At 32.4% G+C, this 17,569-nt stretch overlaps 3 protein-coding genes across 4 annotated transcripts; all 3 read left to right on the plus strand.

Annotated features, from left to right (window-relative positions):
• Positions 1 to 3,264: 3,264 nt before the first annotated feature.
• LOC104726197 (pumilio homolog 12-like) lies at positions 3,265 to 6,767 on the plus strand. Its single transcript, XM_010445002.3, has 7 exons — positions 3,265 to 3,617; positions 4,292 to 5,536; positions 5,611 to 5,773; positions 5,869 to 6,032; positions 6,116 to 6,374; positions 6,463 to 6,578; positions 6,673 to 6,767. The coding sequence occupies exons 2-6, from the start codon at positions 4,371 to 4,373 to the stop codon at positions 6,568 to 6,570; spliced, it is 1,860 nt and encodes a 619-aa protein (XP_010443304.2). The 5' UTR covers positions 3,265 to 3,617; positions 4,292 to 4,370; the 3' UTR covers positions 6,571 to 6,578; positions 6,673 to 6,767.
• Positions 6,768 to 7,396: 629 nt separating this feature from the next.
• LOC104726198 (uncharacterized) lies at positions 7,397 to 8,034 on the plus strand. The gene has a single exon (XM_010445003.3). It carries the CDS (start codon positions 7,536 to 7,538, stop codon positions 7,842 to 7,844), a length of 309 nt encoding a protein of 102 aa, XP_010443305.1. The 5' UTR covers positions 7,397 to 7,535; the 3' UTR covers positions 7,845 to 8,034.
• Positions 8,035 to 11,326: 3,292 nt separating this feature from the next.
• LOC104726199 (protein neprosin) lies at positions 11,327 to 14,747 on the plus strand. Of its 2 annotated transcripts, XM_010445005.3 has the most exons (8): positions 11,496 to 12,094; positions 12,242 to 12,440; positions 12,680 to 12,766; positions 12,858 to 13,115; positions 13,211 to 13,375; positions 13,468 to 13,521; positions 13,638 to 13,784; positions 14,024 to 14,747. In XM_010445005.3, exons 2-8 carry the CDS (start codon positions 12,264 to 12,266, stop codon positions 14,399 to 14,401), a joined length of 1,266 nt encoding a protein of 421 aa, XP_010443307.2. In that variant the 5' UTR covers positions 11,496 to 12,094; positions 12,242 to 12,263; the 3' UTR covers positions 14,402 to 14,747. The 2 variants fall into 2 exon arrangements, with proteins under 2 accessions (XP_010443306.2, XP_010443307.2); XM_010445004.3 differs by having other exon boundaries at positions 11,327 to 12,440.
• Positions 14,748 to 17,569: the final 2,822 nt, after the last annotated feature.

A 17,569-nucleotide genomic window follows, 5' to 3' on the forward strand; every position in this document is an offset into this window, starting at 1 on the left:
ACTAAATAATCAAAATTTTATTTTATTTTGTTTTATATCAAAAATTTTTATTTTTCATACTTTATAAATAGAGACTTGTTTGAACATATAAAAATAAATAATAAAATGAATGAAATAATGAGTTGAATTTTATTAAATAAAACCATTATAGATGATAAAAATTGAATAGACGTTGAATTATTAGGTGGATGAAGATGAAAATGAGGTGGAATGTTGAAAAGTAAAAAAAAAATATATTGATAAAAATATCCAATGTATATAGTCTTAAATAGTCTTAAACGAGTTCCTCAGAAACTAAAATGACTGTAACCTACAACATTTGTAACGCTGACTGGTTTTCCTAACTCTTTTTTTTTTTTCCTTTTTATTTCGTTTTATACTTAAGTTTAACAAATATACTCTAAACTATTAATGAGAGTTTTTAGAAATAAACTTTAGCAACTTCTAAAACTCATATTATTTACTTTGGTTTGTTCATCAACTTTTTTATTTTAATAAAGCCACATTTGTGGAGTTTTTAAGTTAATAGCAAAGTGAACAAATGAAAAAATAGTAAGTGATCTTCCTAGTAATTTCCTATTAACTTTTTTGGTTTATCCTTTAATCTATACAAAGTATCTAATCGACGATTGAAAATTTTCTAAGATCATTTTCAAAGTCAATCATACTTTTAAAGCTGTGAGTGGGGTTCCACAATAACTCTTGACTCTCTCTTTCATAACCTTTTGTTTTTTTTGGGTTTGTTCATATATTTAAAGTTGATAATGAATTAGCGGAAGTGAGAACTACTTTAGTAAATCTTCCCTGAAATTTATTTTGGTTTATTTGATTACAACAAAATTCTACAATTTAAAGAACGTTCTGTAAAGGTTAAGCACACTTTGAAAACTGCAAGTAAATTTATATACTATTTTTTGCAAACATCTCTTAGCCACTTATTTTTCTTCTAATTAAATGACTTTACGTCTTTAGTTGTGATTTATAAGATTTATCTATTGTAGATCCTGCAGGAGCAAATCCATTTCGAGTTCTCTTGGTTAGTTATAGATCATACTGTTACTATATACAGCTTCTAAATTAGCAATGAGAATATAATCTGAAGAGGCAAAAGCCACCACTAAAAGTCTTCAATGTCCGATCTAAAAACACCTATATTTCTTAATGTACAATTATATATATTTTTTAATTCTGGTGACTTGATGAGAGTTAGAATCTGATTTGGCTCCACAAACATATAGTTTGGTCGTGTTTCCAGATCAAAACAGGAAGTGATCTTTTGAACTGAAGAATTGCATTATTCATTTTTTTAGCTTGTAGATCACGTGACAATGGAGAAGATGTTAGATTGCAATAAATCGATATAGACTGTGTCACTGTGAGCTATGTACATTAGGGTTCCAGTTGTGCTTGTCACCCATTCGCTATCTTTTTTTTTTTTTCGTTTTCAAGAGGATAAATAAAATTATTTTGTTCTTGTTAAAAAAGTCTTTTGACGGCTGAATGATTTGATTGATTTTACTATTTTATTTTAGTTTGAAAAGTATAATAGTATCTAATTTCTCAACTTTAAAGGAATCTTTGTTCGATTGTTGTACTCATACTACTGAGATATTGTTTCCGATTTATTTGAAAAAAACAAATTAGCAGGGTAAATTCAAGTTATTTTCCCAAGAAATTAACAAAATAAAAGACTTTCTCAAGAGTTTTACTGTACTATTTTAGAGACGTTTACGATTTTATTTTATTTCTCCCAACTTACAAGTTCGTAGTAAACTATATTCTTTATTGTTACCCAAAAGAGTGAAACACTACAAGTAAAGATGCTCCAAGTTGATCATGAATTTAAGGTAAAAGACAACAATTTAGTAGTCTTCCTAGAAACTTCTTTTCAACGTTTGATTTATTAGTGCGTAGCAATTTGTATATGAGTCATTTTTATAGAAATCAAGACGTTCGAAAATCAAAAGTAAAACCAAACAAATTAGTTTAAATGGTGGCAATACAAAAGCGGAGCCGGAGATAATATTTGTTTAATGGAGATCGAAACTAGTATTAACAATTACCAAAATTCCTTCATTTCAACTAAGTCTATAAGATGTTTTAATTTATTGTCTGAATAACATTATAGTTCTCAAATAAATAACTAATTATACTAAAATTAGTTACAAATGACATGTTATATATAAATATATTAATTGTCATATATTATAAATGATATGTTCTTTTCTAATTATTTATTTTTGTAAGGAAAAATATACATAACTCTCATCACTAATCACTAAGTAATATTTTTACTTTTCTATTACAAATATAATTAATTATGTTATTGGAAAAAATATATCAAGTCCCTCCATAATAGTTAATTTTCTACATACTTCGTTTAAATGTATATTGCTGACAAAAAAAATTATAGTTTAAGTATATAAAAAAGTGATTTTGTCGAGTATTTTTAATTAATGTTTGGTTGAAAAAAAAGTGATTGAGTGATGTGATAACACTGTTCTTAGCCAGTTATTATCACATCACTCAGTAAATCAAATCTTTTCACGTCAATTAGATTTCACAATAAATACATAGAAAAAGTTTTTTTTGTAAAATATATTTATAGTATGGTCATGTACGTATCTCCTTTGCATCTTGCAAATCGTTTAATTTCAGTGTTCACTCTTAAAAAAATTAAAGGTGTTTAATCTTCAACCGACGTGTATATACAATACACATCATACTTCGTTTACACCTCCATAATCGTTACGTTAAAAAGTATTGGTGTGTGAATGTGATTATGATACTAGCTAAGCAAACCACAAAGACTCAACTCATTCATGACATCACTTTTTTCTAGCTTGTAATCCACAAAACCCAATTAAATTAATAGAAACACATACGTTACTTACTTATAACACTTGTATACATACGTAAATCTATTACGCGTAATATAAATATATAGAGAGAGAAGAAGAAGAAGAAGAAGAAAAAAAAAACAAACAGAACCATTAATCAAACGAAAGAAGAAAAAAAAAAGAAAAGGGTCAGAAACGTACCAAAAGAAGGTAGAGAGAGACTCATAAGTTTGTAACCAAAATTCATAAAAGACCTTTCCATTTTCATGCATACCTATTTCTTTTTTCTTTCATCCAATCTTATTTATTACAATTCTCCACTTCTCATAACAAAAAAAAAATTCAAAGATCCTTTTTTTTTTTAATATGTTTTTACTTTACACAAACCAACTTAATTTTGTTACTAAAAAAAAAGAACTTTAGACTTCAATATTTTTGTTGTTGTTCACTATATAGTTCTCCTTCTTCTTCACGCCGCCTACCAAATATATAAACACACTCTCTCTACATATCTCTCTCTAATCTCTCGCACTCTCTTTGCATTTTCCTTGGAAATTTTTTTCATTTTTTTTCTCTCAATAATCTTTTTGGGTAAAAAAAAAAAGTGTTTTTCTTTTTATTTTTTTTTTCTTGTTTTTAAATCTCTCTTCTTCTTCTTCTTCTCTTTGCGTGTGTGAGATATTTTTCTCCTATTTCATCGTCACCTTTTTTTCAGATTAGTGATTTTATATGTTTAATGCCTCTTCTTCTTCTTCTTCTTCTTCTTCAACCTCACTGGTATTGTTATCTCTCTCTCTCTCTCTCTCTCTTTATACCTCTCATTGTCTCGTCGTCACTGATCTCTCTAGTACTGGGTTTCGTCTAAATAAAAGCTTTAAGTTTTTGATCGGAGATATATAATTAAAGATCGGATTTTTCATACATTATCATCTGGGTCTTTTCTCAAAACTCATGTCTTTTTCTTGTCTATTTCTTCTCTCTACGATCTCGATCATAGAGATTTAATACTCGATTCTGGCTCTCTTTTTTTTCTTTTTTAATCGTCCGTACAGTTTTGATCTAATGATTTGTTTGATCGCTCTGTGTTTTGATTCATATATGTTATACGGTTTTGAGTGATTCAGCTTTGTGACACTAAAAAATCATATCTGTTCTTATGTTTTGTCAAAAGTACTGATTTTTTTTTTTTTTTGGTTTTTCTTGATTTGAAGTAAGAGACAAAATGTACTTAGAAAAAAAAAAAAAAAAAGATTAGTGTTTTGTTGCTGCTGATTAGCTAGCTAGTGGTGGATTCTCTTATCCCGATGATGATGTCTTGTTTTTTTTGTAACGATTTTTTAATTATATTTTAAGAAAAGGTCTTCGTGAATAAAGAACAACAAGCTTGATGACACACTAATAAGATCTTTTTGTCTGTTATAAGTTTCGCTTGTTTTTTCTTTTTGTTGCAGTTGTCAAGAGTAAATCATTTGATCATCAAAGTTTGCATTTTTTCCTACTGGGTGAGTGTGTGTATATTTTAGTCAAGAGATGGATCGAAGCAGACATGAGCCAGAGTATGACGAATTTGAGAAGCTTCTTGGTGAGATCCCAAAAGTTACTTCAGGGAATGACTATAGTAACCATTTCCCTATATGTTTGAGCTCAAGCAGATCATCACAACAACCCATCAAGAAGTTGGATCAATATGTTCCTGAAGACCGCTCATTCACCACTTCTTTTGCCGAGTCGAACTTAAACTTTGGGTTCCCGACTCAAACTCTAGAGTCTCCCCATCCTATGTTCATTAACAATCCTTCTTACCACTCTCCAAGTAGCTCACCTTGTGTATATGACAAGTTTGATTCAAGAAAACTCGACCACCAGCTGATGTTTAGGAAGCTGCAACAAGTTGGATACTTTCCTAATCTCTCCTCCGGGTACTCACCTGCTCAGCCTCAGCATTACCTGCCACCCTCGCAGCCTCTGTCTCACTATCCGCAGTTCGATCAGCCTCACATGAATTGGAGGAACATCGAAGAAGAACATATTCAGAGGCTTAAACTCCAAGAAGAACAGTATTTTTCCATGAACCCTCATTTCCTCCATCTTTACAATAACAATCAGAGCATTCATACTTCTCCAAGACAGGACCATTTCGATTATCGCCAAGCTGAACAGTCTAACAGGAACTTATTTTGGGATGGAGAAGATGGTCATGAAAGAGTAAGGAGGAGTATGGATGATGGGGTAAGGAAAATGTACTATCCAGAGAAAATTTTAATGAAACCACAGGTCGGTTTGAACACAGCTAAAGTCATCAAGTATGGTGCTGGAGACGATGATTCACAAGATGGAAGAGTTTGCTTGCAGAATCAACTCAATGAAGATCTCACAATGAGCCTCAACAATCTGACACTGCAGCCTCAGAAGTATAAATCTCTTGCAGAGGCAAGAGGGAGGATATATTACTTGGCAAAGGATCAGCTTGGTTGTCGCTTCTTGCAGAAAATATTTGCTGAGAAAGATGGGAATGATATAGAGATCATCTTTAATGAGATCATTGACTATATCAGTGAGCTTATGATTGACCCCTTTGGAAATTATCTGGTCCAAAAGCTGCTCGAAGTATGTAACGAAGATCAAAGAATAAAGATTGTTCATTCCATTACTAGAAAGCCAGGACTGCTTATCAGAATCTCTTGTGATATGCACGGGTAAAACTTTTCTGTTCGATATGAATGTCTCTGTTAATGCTCTTTACCTGACCTATATTACCATTTTTAAACAGGACTAGAGCTGTCCAAAAGATCGTTGAAACGGCTAAGCGACAAGAGGAGATTTCGTTAATCATTTCTGCTTTGAAGTATGACATTGTGACATTGATAAAGAATGTAAACGGTAATCACGTTGTTCAACGATGCTTGCAGTATCTATTACCTCAATGTAGAAAGGTAACAACTTTTCTTTACAGTTTACATAAGAGATCACTGTATTCAAAATGTGTATTTGTTATAAGTCTTTAATCCAGTTTCTATATCCTCTTCAGTTTCTTTTCGAAGCTGCAATTACTCATTGTGTTGACCTTGCCACTGATAAACATGGATGCTGTATTCTTCAAAAATGTCTTGCCCAATCTGAAGGAGAACAACAGAAACACTTAGTCTCTGAAATCACGTCCAATGCTCTATACCTCTCCCAAGACCCATTCGGGTATACTTTTCAATCTCTCTCTTTTGAGCATTTTTAAATCTAGTTCTTGTAATAATGGAGAAAGGATGCAAACTTTTTCGTAGGAACTACGTTCTTCAATATGTCTTTGAGCTTCAACTTCAATGGGCAACCTTCGAAATCCTCGAGCAATTAGAAGGAAACTACACGGAGTTATCGATGCAGAAATGTAGCAGCAATGTAGTTGAAAGGTGTCTGAAACTAGCTGATGACAAACACCGAGCTCGCATCATCAGAGAACTAGTAAACTATGGTCATCTTGATCAAGTGATGCTTGACCCTTATGGAAATTACGTCATTCAAGCAGCTCTTAAACTATCCAAGGTAAACAAAAACCAATACACAAACAGTTCAATGATTCAGATATATTGTTTTTCAAAATTCAGTCCCTAAAAAACACATATTGTTGCAGGGGAATGTGCATAGTCTTTTGGTTGATGCCATTAAGCTTCACATCCCATCTCTTCGTACCAATCCATACGGTAAAAAAGTCCTCTCTGCACTTAGCTCCAAGAAGTAAATCAGCAGGTAAAAAAAGAACTCAAAACTTTTTCTAAATCTTTTATTCATTCTTTTCTCTTTTCTCTTATGGTTTAATTTGTTTCCTTCTTGAAAATTGCAGGTCTGTAGCAAATGTTGCTGTTTGTTGTTGGTAAAGTTACCTTGTAAATGTAATATAATAAGAGAATAATTCGCAGGTTGTTTTTGTTTGAAGGATTCAAAAAGAGACAACAAAATCCATAGAATGACTTTAAATCTTAATATATATATATATATATATATATATCTACGCTCTATTTCCACTCTTTCCTTTGTACAATTTGATAAACCATATCAAAATGTTTCTTATACATAAAAAGATTCATATCTTGTTCGTGGTATGGTTTTCTTGTACGAGAAGTAAATGGGTATTAAAAAAAAGAGCTATTGAATAAAGAAATGTATGGTCAAGATTCAAAAGTTAAGTGTTGGCTTCTCATACGTGTTGGACCGTTATAATTCAGTAAGTACTTTTCAATTACATGAATAAAATAAAGTGTAACGATGATCGTGTCTAACAACAACAAGATGAATTGATTGTGTCTAGAATATAATTAAGTGTTTATAAACTATTGAAACCCCCACATCTTGTGGGCGATGATGATGACTACGACAAGTGTCTAATCACAGAGGATGAAGAAAGAGTCAAAGGCTTCACTTCTGTCCTGGTTCGGTTCGGTCCTAAATAGTTCGGTTTTTATGGTTTTGTACTTTTGTTTCTAATGAAAATCGAATCGGTTTAAAAATCTGATCTTTTAGGACCGAATCATCATCTCAAATGGGAAAACAAAAACAAAAAAAATCCCACCTTTTTTGTTTTGTTTACAATTTATACAAAACACACACACACAGAGACAAATCAAAGAGGAGACGATTGTGAAAAAGTAAATAAAAATCCAAACTTTGTTGAGATAAGAAGATTGTGCATAGCAGAGCCAGAGAGACATGGTGTTCCGTGGCGACACAGTGATGTCCGTAGCTCATATATCGGCGGAGATATTTCAGCGGCTACGTTTGATTCGGCCGTCGGATCGAATCAGCAGCGGCGAGATGTTACAGCTCGTTTGTTGTTTCCCGCTTCAGCAATTGGGTCGGTTCGTGTTTTGGTTCTGGAACTATATCTGTGTTCCACCTCCTGAGGTTTTGTATTTTGATGGTGGTCGTGATGGCAACGATGATGATGGTTATGGATCATCTTCTCCGTCTTCGATCGCTACTCATCATCACAATTACTATCATCTTCATTTGGAGTGACGAAAGTTTCGATTTTTTTTCTGATTTTGTTTGATTGTAAAGTTTTCATTTTTTTATATTTCTTACCCTTATTGTATAGAGAAAAGTTCATGTTTTGATTATTGGGGTTTGAAGTTCTTGGGATTGTTGGATATAATCCGAGTCTGTTCTTTTAATCCATGTTTATAGAATCAGAGAGCATTTTGGTGATGCATATATAGTTTTAGCCTTTCATCATCTCAAAGGGAAGTCAAAGGAGCTTGCTTTGATTTAATACTTGTTCAAATCTAGCTCTAGATTGATGGAGATTATCTAAGCACAATTCGAGTTTATTCTGTTTTTAGGAAATATGGGATAATTTCTTGATTTAGGAATGTTTATTTAGTGGAATTAGGAGGGTGAAGATTTAAGGATTTGGAGCTTATCATGATGGATTTTAGCTAGAATCTCGGCCTTTTTTCGATCTATTGTATTTGTGAAGGACATATAAGGTTACAGGGCATAATAGTTAGATGTGATATATGGTATGCATATTCTTATGTTATTAAAAACTGGTTTGGATGATTTAAGTTCGAGTATTACCTTCTTCTTGTGGGATTCTACTAGATCATTTGTTGCAATTGTGTGGATAGTTTGCTCTGTCTGTTACATATTGCTCTACCAAAAATGACGAGTCATCTTGGGGGGGGGGGGGGGGGGGGGGGTAAAGCAAGGTACATTTATCAAATCTCTGAACTGTCTTTAGTGTGTTATTTTGAATTGCAATATGTTTCTGATGATTGTCTAATAAAGTCCTGACCTTGTTTTTTGGCTGTGTATGAACTATGAAGGATGATGATGATGTGTTTTTTGTCAAAGATGAGACATCAAAGTTTGAGATCTCCTACTGATTAGTTCTTGCTGGACTTTTTCCTGCAAGGTTGGAGAAGTTTTCTGGAATCCATGTCAAGATTTTGTTGTCATTTTTTCTTTGGAGGTCTTTGTACTACTAGTATGTAAAAGTTTATAAGGTTTCCGAGATATTTAAATTGGGAATCAAATTTGACTCTTACTAGCATGTAATAATACTTCATTTTCTGTAGTTACACAATTTGTTCTTGTTTCACATTAGTAGATGTTTTCAATTTTCTAAGCAGGGAAAGCTTTTTTTTTGTTGGGAGTTTCATTCATAGCTAAAAAAAGTGGTAAGGGAAAACAGATAAAACTTGGGCCAGCTGGATAAAGATTGGAATAACCCCAAAGTGATTACCAAAAACAAATCAAATTTGGGCCAAGCAGGCCAGGTCTCTACGAATGGGGTCCAATCCCTACAGTACACAAATGACCAAAAATATAATCTAAACTTGGCTTTGTGCATTCTTCAGGAAGCTCTCGTGCTTACGAAAACAGGACTCATGCAATGATGAAAACACAATACATCTATAAGATTCCACAATGAAGAATCACGAAATTTTCATAAAATTCTCAAAGATCCACAAAATCTATCTCTGATGTAAGAACACTGCATTTTATAGATATGGCAGTCATACTAGACAGATTGGACTGACTGGTTTTTTTCACTTTCCTTTGTAATATTATTATTATATTTACTGTTCTCACTCTCAGGAGTCAGGATCCACTTGGACATGTGTCCAAAATGGTCAAGGACAAAAAAAATTGAGTTATGAAAAGAATATGCTATGCAGACATTTTCCAAATTGCGATATATGTAATCTTTTTTTAAAAGGACAAAAACAAAAAAAACGGTAAGTCTATAGATGCATCCAACGGTTCGATTAGCATTTATGGATTTTTATCTTAATAGAATGAACGGTTGATAGTAATTATTGTGGTTTAATACTGTAATAATCACTTGTTTGTTTAGTGCACGCACGTTATAAACTTTTAGTATTATTAAGCGTATAGATTAAAAAGTAGAAGAGACAAGGGTGGTGATTAACGAGGATGATGGCCCAATTAGTTAAAGATTATTATTACTTGTATATTTTTCTAAAAAACAATCAGCAAGAAACATGAGAATGCTCATCTTTTCTACTACTTTACCTACTCAAAGCTATCTAAACAGAAAAAGGAAAAAAATAACAATAAAAGAGTTAAGATTTTAACTACACCTTATGCTTATACTAGAGTTATAGATTTCTTTCTTCATACTTTTTTTAATTACTGTTGACTTTTATAAGAAAATACAATATACTAGAGTTCTAACATCTTTTATTTTGTCAACTAGAGTTTTAGCATTCAGATTTAATTAATTTGATTACTCCGTATTTTGCTTAATAGTATGAATAAAGCCTTTTAATTTATACTACTACTCCAGTTGCCAAGTAAGAAAGAAAAAAACTCTTTTTGTGGAATCTCATAATGATGCTCACTGCTACACATTTTGACCTCATTGGATTCCTCACCGTTCGTTAGATCCTTTCTACTAACCGTACACGTGTCATCGACCGTGATGAGATAACGTCGTCAAACTACCAACGGCGATATTCATTGTCCTTGGTTAACGGCGAGCAAACCGAAACAGAAGAAGAAGAAGAAGAAAGGACCAAAACAGCTCCATCGGGAGACAGAATCTTGTGTCTGCTTCCCCATCATATTATAAGTACTACTAAACTTACTTACTCCATTGACTGAAACTAGTATATTTGAATGCAAACTATAAAGACAAACATTATTATTACGATGCAACTAGTATCAATTCGCAACTATCTATTTTAATCAATCAAATATTACACCATTGCATTACATGGACGATTCTATTCTATGGTTTTGCGAATCTGAAGTGGTAATAAAAAAAAAATGGGTTCAAAGAGAATTGATTCTTAACATAGACTATGTAAAAACTAATTAAAAACGATGATCATTGAAATACCGTTGATTAGTTTAGAAGTGTCTTTTTATAAGTTTATGAGCTACTATTTATATTTGCTTATTTCTTCATATCTACGAAAAAACTTGGTCTTTTAGAGTACACATCTTAACTATATATAGCCTATAAAGTGATAAGCAAAAGCTAAGCATTACTAGTTAGTTGTTTAATCTGTAATTCTGTATAGCTAACACAAAGCAATAAGCTATTCGACCAGTAGTATGATGGGTCAAAACTCAAAAACTATATATTAAGAAAAAGGAAGAAGACTACTGATAAAGTTGATACTTTTTGCAGAGAACTTTGTTCTCGTTTCTTTATCTTATCTTTAATTTCATGATATCGTTCGATACGATGTTTCAGAATTTATTCGTTTCAAAATTATAGTTTAACACAAAAGAAAAACACTAACGTAAAGAGGAATATTTTTACCACATAAAAAAAACATAAAGAGGAATATATGCTTAAAAAGTACACAAAATATTTATTTTTTTGAAAAATTTATGTGTTTCTCCTTCGTTAGTAATTAGGTCCACTAAATTACCATATTAAGTACTACTAATAGATTAGTTAGATTAGATGCAACATTTAATGCAACGACCATTATTAATTCATATGAAACTATGAAACGAGTACAAATTGAAAACTTATGTATTTTTGTGGTTAAGTAAGTAGTCGATCTTTTGGAGCGGAGCTCGTGAATACTGAATACTTTTCACGAGAAGTTGCATCGACTACCTCGCCATGACTGATGGGGCTCCACTCGCAATCTTATTTTAGATTTATGTTTCTTTGGTTAGATTATGACATTTCAACTATTTTGTAAATTCACATTTTATAAAAGTCATTAGTTAATAAGTAAAATATTTTTTTTCCTTGTTGATTCATTTTATCGTTTGATTCTTGTAGTGAATTATTACTTATTAGTATTATTATGAAATAATCATTTGAATACCCATTACCTCAAAAAAGCATTATTGTTAATCAAACCAAGGCTGACACTTTTTTTATGAAAAAGTTGGGAGGTTTTTAGAATCATTTTATAGACGGTTTCGTTTTCATAATTAGTAGTATATGTTTTTTTGGGGGCTGTAATTACGAATTCAATTGTCTTTTAATTAAGGGGGGTTTATGTAAAAAATCCGGTCTTTACTCTTTAATTGTCTTTTTAATTACCAAGAAAAATGTTTTATTTAGTGATAATTAAAAAAGTAGAGAGAGAGAATATGACAAGAAAGAGAGAGAGAAAGAGAGAGAGAGAGTGACAAAAAGTGGTCTTTTTTTTCATCATCAAAGGAGAGAGAGACCCACTTCAACAATGTCGCTGCAGAATCACTGGTGTTAGTGGTGGTGGGTTACAGAGTAAAGAGCTCTCTCTACTACTACTACTAGTAAGCAGAAGGTAAAAGGTGTTAGCTTTTTCTTCAACACTTCACACCAAATAAAGCCTTTCGTTTAGAGATCAAGTGAGAAGCACTTACCCACAAAAAAAGCTTCTCCCTTTCTCTCTTTCTTTCACTCTCTGTGTCTCTTCTTGTTGGCTTTTTAGGCTTAAAGAGTGAGTTAAGAAGATGGGCAGTGCTGAGCATTTTAGCAAAGAGACGGTTCTCAGAGGGTTTCTTGTTTGGTTCTGTGTTTGGGGACTGCTCTCCCTAACATGCGCTGGGAGACTCAGTGTTTCAAGGCAGAATTTTGAAGTACACAAGCACTTGAATCGATTGAATAAACCAGCCGTTAAGAGCTTTCAGGTTTTTTTTTTTTTTTAACCTCCATTTCCAATTTTTGTTTTTGTCTGTTTGTTTGTTTGCTTGTTACCAACCTAATTGATTCAGTAATATAGCTTTGTAACAGTTTATGAGTATTAGATGACTACTAAATCGCTTAGTTGTTGTTAGTGAGAGAAATGTAGGAAAATTTGGAAACTTGTGATTACTATGTGACAGATTTTGACTGATTTACAATTTTCTCTTGTGTGTGTTTGAAACAGAGTCCAGATGGGGACATAATAGACTGTGTTCACATATCTAAGCAACCAGCTTTTGATCATCCTTTCCTCAAAGACCACAAGATTCAGGTAATTTGTTTCAGCATTTGCCTCAAAGTCACTCTCTTTCTGCTTTCCATTTTTGTTTACGTTGTTAATATGTTATGGGGTTTTAAAACAGATGAAGCCTAGTTACACTCCACAAGGGATGTTTGATGAGAACAAAGTATCTGAGAAGCCAAAAGACAGAGTCAATCCAATAACTCAGTTATGGCACCAGAACGGAGTTTGTTCTGAAGGGACAATACCAGTGAGGAGGACAAAGAAAGAGGATGTTTTGAGGGCGAGTTCTGTTAAACGGTATGGTAAGAAGAAGCTCCGTACTGTTCCTCTTCCCCGATCTGCTGATCCTGATCTCATCAACCAAAGTGGTCATCAGGTAGACTTTAGTGATAGCTACCTATGAACCTATGTTTGTGTGTGAAATCTTGATCTGAAAGTTCTCTTTTGTATGTGTTTTTGATCTGGTTATAGCACGCTATAGCTTATGTGGAAGGAGGCAAGTTTTACGGGGCAAAGGCAACAATAAATGTATGGGAACCCAAAGTGCAAAACACTAATGAGTTCAGCTTGTCTCAGTTATGGATTCTTGGAGGTTCATTTGGTCAAGATCTCAATAGTATTGAAGCTGGTTGGCAGGTAAACCACCTATATATAAAGTCATACCATTTTAACTTATCTCAAAGACACTTGTGAATTTAACTATATTGACATGTATAATACAAAATCAGGTTAGTCCAGATTTATATGGCGATAACAACACAAGGCTGTTCACATACTGGACGGTAAGCTCGAGAAAGTTGTAAACTTCTCTTCAGTATGTAATGACTTGAAAGTATATAATAGACCTTTTGGCTAACAATTGTAATTTTTATGGATATGTCTTCTTGGAACTATACAGAGTGATGCGTATCAAGCTACTGGCTGCTACAATCTCCTCTGTTCGGGGTTTATACAAATCAACAGTCAAATAGCAATGGGAGCGAGTATTTCTCCGGTATCTGGCTTCCATAACCCGCAATACGATATAAGTATTACCATTTGGAAGGTAAGAACACGTTTATTTGTTAAAGCTTCTCTGAGAGTACCATTTTCTTTTCAGGGCATTCTTAAAAATCTCAGCTTTAAGCTTCATAACTGCTAACTTTATAGATCTGATATTGTGTCTGATGAACCAAACCTGTGGAACTTCTTAAGAACCATTTCTTTTCATGAAAATCTTAAACATATCACCTTTTATGGATCTATGAGTGTCAAACTAATAAATCAAGAACATTTTTCTTGTAGGATCCAAAAGAAGGGCACTGGTGGATGCAGTTTGGGGACGGTTATGTGTTGGGATACTGGCCAAACTTTCTATTCTCATACTTAGCGGAGAGTGCATCAATAGTAGAATGGGGAGGAGAAGTAGTGAACATGGAAGAAGATGGTCACCACACAACCACGCAAATGGGAAGCGGTCAGTTCCCGGATGGAGGGTTCACGAAAGCAAGTTACTTCAGGAACATTCAAGTCGTTGATAGCTCTAATAATCTGAAAGAACCAAAAGGGCTCAACACTTTCACTGAGAAATCGAATTGCTATGATGTTGAGATTGGTAAGAATGATGACTGGGGACATTACTTTTACTATGGAGGTCCAGGAAGAAATCCTAAATGTCAGTAGAGGATGAACAAAAGAAAGAATATGATTGAAGATGAAGCTGTAGAGGAACACCTGTACTTGGAATTTTCCTAGTGTTTATGATAAGTGTGGAAATATCGTTTTTGTTGATTTTTTCTTACACTTCACTGTGTTTTGGTTCTGGACATTATTTTGCGTTTTTGGTTTCTAGGTTTTGATTAGGTAATAGTTTTGGTATTGGGGTTTTTATTTGTTACTTGGTTTCGAAGATAACAGGTTTGTCTGTAGTTTGTAAGTGTGTTAAAGAGAGAATTTGATAGTGTCCCTCTCTTGTAGCGTAGGAGTAACCTTATATAAGTTAAAGAACGTTACGGACCTTTACGTTGTCTATGAGTGTTTCCTTGAGTGCGTTTGCTTATGAGTTATGATGGAGGTCTGATTCAGTGCACCAACTAATTATTCTGTTAATCAATGAAAATGTCATTTCAACTTTAAGTGGTTAATCAAAAGAAACCCCTTTTAACCAAATGATAATGATTAACAATTAAGTTGTTAAAATTCCAAAATCAATCAATTTCTTTTTTTTTTGTCGGCCAACTTTCCATTGCATAATATAAGTACAAAGTTTATAAGAGTTAACATGACATACATTAAGGAATCCAATAAATAACATAGGAGGATTCTCTCAGCCTAGCACTTTTGGCTAATGCATCTGCTAGTAAATTTGCAGTTCTTGCAATATATGAAAATCCCGCAAGAGTCTGCTGCAATAGTGAGTCTGTCTTCAAGATGCCCTTGGATGTCACTATAGCCTGGTTTTGGAATGTCTTTTTCCTCAGAAACATCCTTTAAATACTTATAAAGTATTTGAGAATCACCACAAAATGTAACATGTTTGTAGTTAAGCTGCTTCATTTGGAGGGTTGCTTCTTTTAAGGCTATAGCTTCAGCTTCTAGTGCTGTGGCAGTAGGTGCAATCTATGATGATCCTTTGAGAATACAGTTTCCCTGAGTCATGTAGTGCCCAGCCTATACCTGCTTTGCTATCTGGATTGGTCCATGAGGCATCTGTACAACAACAAAGGTTAGGATTAAGCGAAAGCACTTCTTCGAAACTTTTCGGTGCGGAGTCCTTCATGTTGATTCTGTTCATCATTTTGTGTGTTGGTTAGAGTCTCTCTGTGATTCCTTCCACATTCTGAAATCTATCAGAGCTTGATGTATGATGTCAGGTATACCCCATTTTTTGCTATTGAATAATAGATCATTTCTAGCCTTCCAAATGCACCAGCTTATGAAGGGATAGATGTGCTCCTTCCAAAATCAATCAATTAAGTGACTAACATGACCGAAAATTATATGCCAACTATAGACGTAAATAAATTTAGAATGAAAAACAAATATTATTGAACAATTTCTGGGTTCATCCCTAAAGTAAACCTCTTTGTTTATATTTTCTTATTTTAATCAATGACATTTCATAATACATCAAAGAATTTTATTCATTCACTTTCTTATAAAATAAAGAAACAAAATCTCTATATATTATTATAAAATTAAAAATTCAAACCGCTTATTTAGAAATCCAAACCGATATATAATTTCATTCTAATTCTAAAATTTAAACTCTAACCATCTCATTTGTAAATCCAAACCGACATATAATTTCATTATAATTGTAAAATCTAAATCCTAACCATCTCATTTGTAAAACCAAACCGATATATAATTTCATTCTAATTATAAAATCTAAACCCTAACCATCTCATTTGTAAACTCAAACCGACTTTCGATCTAATTGTAAAATCTAACCATCTCATTTGTAAACCCAAACCGACATATAATTCGTTTTAATTGTAAAATCTAAACCTTAATCACTTCATTTGTAAATCCAAACCGACATATAATTTCGTTTTAATTATAAAATCTAAAACCCTAACCACTTAATTTGTAAACTCAAACCGACATATAATTTCGTTTTAATTGTAAAATCTAAACCTTACTCACCTTATTTTTAAGCACAAACCGACACATAATTTCGTTTTAATTGTAAAAACTAAACTTAGCCAATATTTAACTTTTTAATTAAAAGTATACAAAATTTGTTTCTTTAATTTGCTTTGCTTTTTAATTTAATTTTGATTTATTTTAAAAATGAAATAATGTATAAAAGATTCTGATTGGTTAGAGAGGAGGAGGTGAACCTGGTGAACCTAAGTATTTTTCAATATTATTATTAACATTTAATCTTCTTAAATGACTAAATGCTAAATATGATGCATGTTAAGATTTGTCTATTTGAATGTAAATAAATTTCTGTAAAATTAATGTGATTTGTAAAGGTATGATGAATCATTAAAAAAAATCATACAAATTTAAAACAAAGAATTATTTGATTGGATGAATTTCCCCGATAATTGTGTTTTTTTCTTTTTGACAAAAGGTTACGATGAATACTTATGATAGTATTCATAATTAATTTTTTTTGCTAATTACTAAATAATGTTCGAGTTAAATATTGATACGCCGGAAAAAATGATACGCCAAATCAAGTATCAAATTCGATTAATAACAAAATTAAAAATTGGAAATAAGAGAGTAAAAGAGAACACAATAATATGGGGTTAGGCCAAATCATGTTACTTGGAGCACATGGAACCATCATCTAGTTTCCATCTTGTTTACCTATATTCTATAAGAAACAACTAAAACAGCTCATTGCTTCTCTCGTATCTCTCTACTCATTTCACAAAACACAAAATTAATTTTTTTTATTAAACATTGTATTATGGACAAACCTCATAGAGATGAGTGTACCCAAGAGAGGAAAGAAGATCATTCGGGGAAAGAAATTAACATTCATTGAATGAGCACACTTGACAATTTGAAACCTAACTCTTCAACAAGTAACTCACCAAAGTTTGATGAATGTATTAACAAATAAATGAAAATAATAATTCGCCGTAATTGATAAACAATAAATATTACCGTCCAAAATAGTGCGCACTGCTCTTTCCAACTATTTTTTCCTCCTTTTTCCAACTATTTATTTACATAGTTGATGAACTAAAACCTTTACGTGTCTTAAATCAATGCAATAGTACAACATAACACATTTCTTAAAAAACTTTCTAACGATTAAATTACATTTCTTAGTGGGATATATAATAAATTATTAACAACATTAAAATTAAATTATTCACATGCGTT

Source organism: Camelina sativa, chromosome 11 (assembly GCF_030686135.1).
Source record: "Camelina sativa cultivar CO46 ecotype springtype chromosome 11, ASM3068613v1".
In the NCBI taxonomy this organism is placed as follows: Eukaryota; Viridiplantae; Streptophyta; class Magnoliopsida; order Brassicales; family Brassicaceae; genus Camelina; species Camelina sativa.

Coding starts and splice junctions, on each gene's coding strand:
- LOC104726199 (XM_010445004.3), top strand. CDS start 12,264: ATGGGCAGTGCTGAGCATTTTAGCAAAGAGACGGTTCTCAGAGGGTTT. Junction 12,441..12,679: donor CAGCCGTTAAGAGCTTTCAG/GTTTTTTTTTTT, acceptor TGTTTGAAACAG/AGTCCAGATGGGGACATAAT. Junction 13,376..13,467: donor GTATTGAAGCTGGTTGGCAG/GTAAACCACCTA, acceptor ATACAAAATCAG/GTTAGTCCAGATTTATATGG.
- LOC104726197 (XM_010445002.3), top strand. CDS start 4,371: ATGGATCGAAGCAGACATGAGCCAGAGTATGACGAATTTGAGAAGCTT. Junction 5,774..5,868: donor TATTACCTCAATGTAGAAAG/GTAACAACTTTT, acceptor TATCCTCTTCAG/TTTCTTTTCGAAGCTGCAAT. Junction 6,375..6,462: donor CAGCTCTTAAACTATCCAAG/GTAAACAAAAAC, acceptor ATATTGTTGCAG/GGGAATGTGCATAGTCTTTT.
- LOC104726198 (XM_010445003.3), top strand. CDS start 7,536: ATGGTGTTCCGTGGCGACACAGTGATGTCCGTAGCTCATATATCGGCG.